The 4669-nt window shown below is 31.8% G+C and overlaps 1 protein-coding gene across 1 annotated transcript; it reads left to right on the top strand.

Moving 5' to 3' along the window:
* The first annotated feature begins 714 nt into the window (after positions 1-714).
* CSN3 (casein kappa) lies at positions 715-4463 on the top strand. The gene is made up of 3 exons (XM_049885289.1): positions 715-768; positions 2903-2935; positions 4014-4463. Exons 1-3 carry the CDS (start codon positions 715-717, stop codon positions 4461-4463), a joined length of 537 nt encoding a protein of 178 aa, XP_049741246.1.
* The last annotated feature ends 206 nt before the right edge of the window (positions 4464-4669 follow it).

Here is a 4669-nt window from a genome sequence, read left to right as displayed (position 1 = left end):
CTATTAATCTCTGCATGGCAAGTCCCAACTACATGCCATCTCCTACGCAAGGACTTTCTCAATTCTCTTAACTCAAACTACCTGTTGAAAAACATTTTTGTGGCATTTTTTACCTTCTTTCATTGTACAAGGATATGTTTATGTTGAAGCTCTCCTCCTAAAATCATAGCTACTTATCAACAAGGCCTGCATTAGATTCACCTACGTAATTTGGAGACTTTGCATAATACCTTGTTCCTAGTTATTTCTTGAGCCCCTAGGTGGTAAAAATGGTTAACACAATGCAAAAGGTTGGAGGTTGAGTCCACCCACAGGCACCTCCAAAGAAAGGCCTGGCAATCTACTTCCAAAAATTCAGCTATCGAAAAACTCCATAGAGAACAGTTCTATTCTGATACACATGAGGTCGCCATGAGTCAGAATTTACTTCACTCAAAGGCTCCATTGAAAACTCATTTCTTAGTGTTTGTTGAACAAACGAATGAGTGACCTTGTAATGACACTTTCATTAATATAGTCTGAAATTAAATTTAATTTTTTTTTACTCTGATTTTGGTTTTTTAATACTTTTGGGTAATTAAGTTTTCTACATTGGCTAAATCTATTCATAAATCTGACTTCAAAACAAACCAAAAACAGCACAGAAAACATTATGCCAATCCAAATTGTTAGTAACAGACACTTTTAATTTAATTTTTGTTTTTAGGTGCAATGATGAAGGGCTTTCTCTTGGTTGTGAACATCCTGTTGTTACCTTTGGCCTTTTTGGTAAGTTAATTCCATCTAATCAATTTGTATGAAGACTAGAAAAAAATGCTCTACTTATGCAAATTATATAGTTGTATTACATAGAACAAAATAGCTGCATATTAGCTAAGTTTTCTTAAAATTAAATTTTTTATGTTTATTTTTATTATAAAATTAAAGTCATATACTTTTAGTTCTTAGGAACTACGAAATCACATTTTAACAAGTATATAAAATCTTTAAAGTTCTTGTACTATAGAAAAATGCATTCTGGGGTAAAAAACAAAAAATTATTTCAAAATTGTAAAGTGCTTTAAAAATAATTCATAAAGAAAAAAACAGAAACCTTGATCCAGGATCAGAAATTCGTTCAATTAAATTTTTATCTCACCCACACTCCAAACTTTTAGGGATTAAATTCTTTAAAAGATTAGGAACTTGGTTAAACTTTTCCACCAGTTTCCAAGACCTTAGTTCATCTACTTTGTATTCAAATCATGGCCATATCTCCCCACTATATCAATTGACTGGCTTCGTTTCGGGCCTGCTTGTCCATAAACTCTATAGTTTGCAGGCATCTTCTTGAATTAACGGGCTATGTTTGGAGGCCACTGAACCAAGAAAAAGATTTTTTTTTTTTTTTTGGTTTTTAATTTTTGGACTTTGTGTTGTTGTTTTGTCCATTGCTGCATTTTATTTTCATATTCACTCTTAGGTTCCAGGCACTGAGTACACATTTTATGGTATAATCCAGGTAGTTCCTGACTTACAACGGGATTCCCTTCCTATGACTTCATTGTAAATCGGTTCTGATGCAAGTCAAATGCCTCATTTTTTTTTTTAGTTTTCATTATTATTGCCTTTCATTATCAGTATCTGTATAAATCTGATCTTTGAACATCTGCGAGTGGATATCTGAGAATGATAATATCAGCAAATTACCACAACATCGTATGTAGTACACATTACTAATGATAAAAAAAAGAACCACCTCCTACGGAGTGAATTCCAACTCCTAGCTACCCTATAGGACTGAGTAGAACTGCCCCATATGGTTTCCAAGGAGTGGCTGGTGGATTAGAGCTGCCTACATTTTTGGTTAGCAGTCCTAGCATGCCATAACTCTTAACCACTGAGCCACCAGGGCTCCATTACTAACTTTAAGATGTGCCCCCAAAAAAGATGATCGTAAGTGCGGTTCATCATAACTCAAATAAGTCATAAATTGAGATTACCTGTAATTGATAGCTTATTTCTCAACTATAAAAAAAAAAAAAACATGAAAACTACCAACTAAATGGTAAAATAATATGAGTTATCTAAAATGAACATATACCAAGGAATACATAATATAGATTGATGTCGTATCAAGGTGGTTAGATATTATTTTCTATACCTACACTTTCCAGAAAGTTTCCAGAGTCTTTTTATGTCCAAAGCATATGTGTGAAAAGTCTTAAACTAAAACTGTTAATTTAAAATATTTATCATTTTGGCATCCCCTCATAAGTTTATAAAACCTTTCAACTTTTTAAAACCCCATGCTTGTTGCAATCCAGAATTAAGAAAAGTACTATAAACACAAATGAAAGATGATGGGGAAAAATATATTATTTGACATTTATATACCACGATGTGATAAAGGCAACATTTTAAATCTAAGCAAACCTCAGAAATTATCTCTGAGAGCAGAAAAGAAAAATATGCTCAATGTTCCTCCTATTTTTAATGATGAACCTTTAGTACAAACTGAATATATGTTATTCATATTTTTCATTTAAGCAAATTTTTTTTGTATTTGTTGGCATGGAAATAAAATTATCAGATTATTTTTAATGGTGACATTTTCTCCTAGGTAGTGATTTTTAAAATTAATTGGACCGTGGAATTCATTATCACTCTTTTAATCAATACACTACTGTTGCTTCTTGTGTGATTTAAAGGCCTTATAGTTTGAATAATCATAGAAAATGCTCTTCAATATTAAAATGAACACAAAAAGTACATGTTTTTTCTTTAATATATGATACTTTTTAAAACTACAAAAATGTCTAGATTCTGCCTTGCTTTTCTTTACTTCTTTTTTCTTCTTATTCATTCATTCATTCGTTCATTTATTTATTTATTTGCTTGTTTATTTTCTGAACTTCACCAGGCTGCAGAGGTGCAAAACCAGGAGGAGTCAAGAGTAAGTTTATTTTAATTATTTCTGTTAGAGTCGTAAACTTAAAAATATAATCTTTCTGCAATATTTAGTGTTATTAAAGTACTTCTGTTTAACAAAAAAATAAATATTTTAAATTCCACAAAACAATATAATAATCTTTGCAAAAAGCATCACTTCAGCAATCAATCTTATGAATCAACTCCAATATCCATCTGAAAGTTGGTGTCGCTTTAGAGCCCGAGTCATGTATTACTGGTTTTCATATGTTTAACAGCATGAAGAAAATCTCGGCATTTAACACTAGAAAAAAATGGAAATGCAAGTAAAGCTTTAATATCTTTCCTGCCTTGCTTTTCAAATATCTGACTAGTCTTCAAATACCTCTAATACACTCGTATGTACTCGCCTTCTGTTTCCCAAAGAAGTTTGAATGAATGCATTTAAATATCTACTTTTGTGGGAAATGCTTGCTTTACAGGGTAATTTTATTGATTTTTTTCTGTTCATATGGAGAGCTCTACTAACAAATTGCTATAACTGTGCATAATTGATAAATCAGAGGCAAATAAAAATTAAATATTTTCTAACATCTTTTTTGGAAAGTTAAGCTGAGAAAACCCAAAGTATAAAAGCTAAGTATTTAACCCCCATTGTATTATTTTAACATCCTGTTAAAATTTGTTTGGAAAAAAAAAATGTACCCTAGGCCAAATTTCTAAAAAAAAAAGAATAAATTTTTTAAAGAATTATAAATATGTATAATTTTTCTAGCTGTTGTTTTTTAAAATAATACTTATTATACATTACCCAGCATTTACTGAGTATATTCTATATAAGCAAAGCTCAGGACAATGTGGTTTACATTATGGATTACCTCACTTAATTTGTTTGAAGCAAATACGATTTTTAGTATTTGCCGAAAATCATGACGTATAAGGGAAAGCTCCAAATTCGTATCTTGTTCACTATTTCCGATATTATACTTACTCAATGTCATATACTATAACATTATTTCTAAAACTGCTGATTTAACGTAGCTCTACATTCCAGTCAATAATAATGACATTTCATATAATTTATTTATTTTTTCTTATTCCAGTGCCTTGAGAAAGATGAAAGATGGTTCTGTCAGAAAGCAGTCAAATATATTCCAAATGATTATGTGCTGAAGAGCTATTATCGTTATGAACCAAATTATAACCAATTTAGGGCAGCTGTACCAATCAATAATCCATACCTAATTTACCTATATCCTGCTAAACAGGTTGCAGTTAGGCCACATACACAAATTCTGCAATGGCAAGTTCCATCAAATATCTACCCATCTCCATCAGTACCTCACACATACCTCAAACCACCATTTATTGCCATTCCCCCAAAGAAAACTCAGGATAAACCTATAATCCCTCCCACCGGCACCGTTGCTTCTATTGAAGCTACCGTTGAGCCTAAGGTGAACACTGTCGTCAATGCTGAAGCTTCCTCAGAGTTCATTGCCACAAATACACCTGAGGCTACCACAGTCCCAGTTATTTCACCCCAGATCTAAAACCACTAAAGAGACATCAAAGAAAACAACACAGGTATGTGAGCAAAAGATATGAATGAATAATCAAACAAGATGCATGGATTTACCAATGCAATCATAAATTCTAAAATATTGATAAAGCAGTATGGTATAAACCAAAAAAAAAAAAAAAAACAACAAACCTGTTGCAGCCAAGTCAATTCCAACTTATAGTGACCCTATAGGAC

The sequence above is a fragment of the Elephas maximus genome, chromosome 5, assembly GCF_024166365.1.
Source record: "Elephas maximus indicus isolate mEleMax1 chromosome 5, mEleMax1 primary haplotype, whole genome shotgun sequence".
In the NCBI taxonomy this organism is placed as follows: domain Eukaryota; kingdom Metazoa; phylum Chordata; class Mammalia; order Proboscidea; family Elephantidae; genus Elephas; species Elephas maximus.
This window is presented reverse-complemented; position numbering and strand designations above follow the sequence as displayed.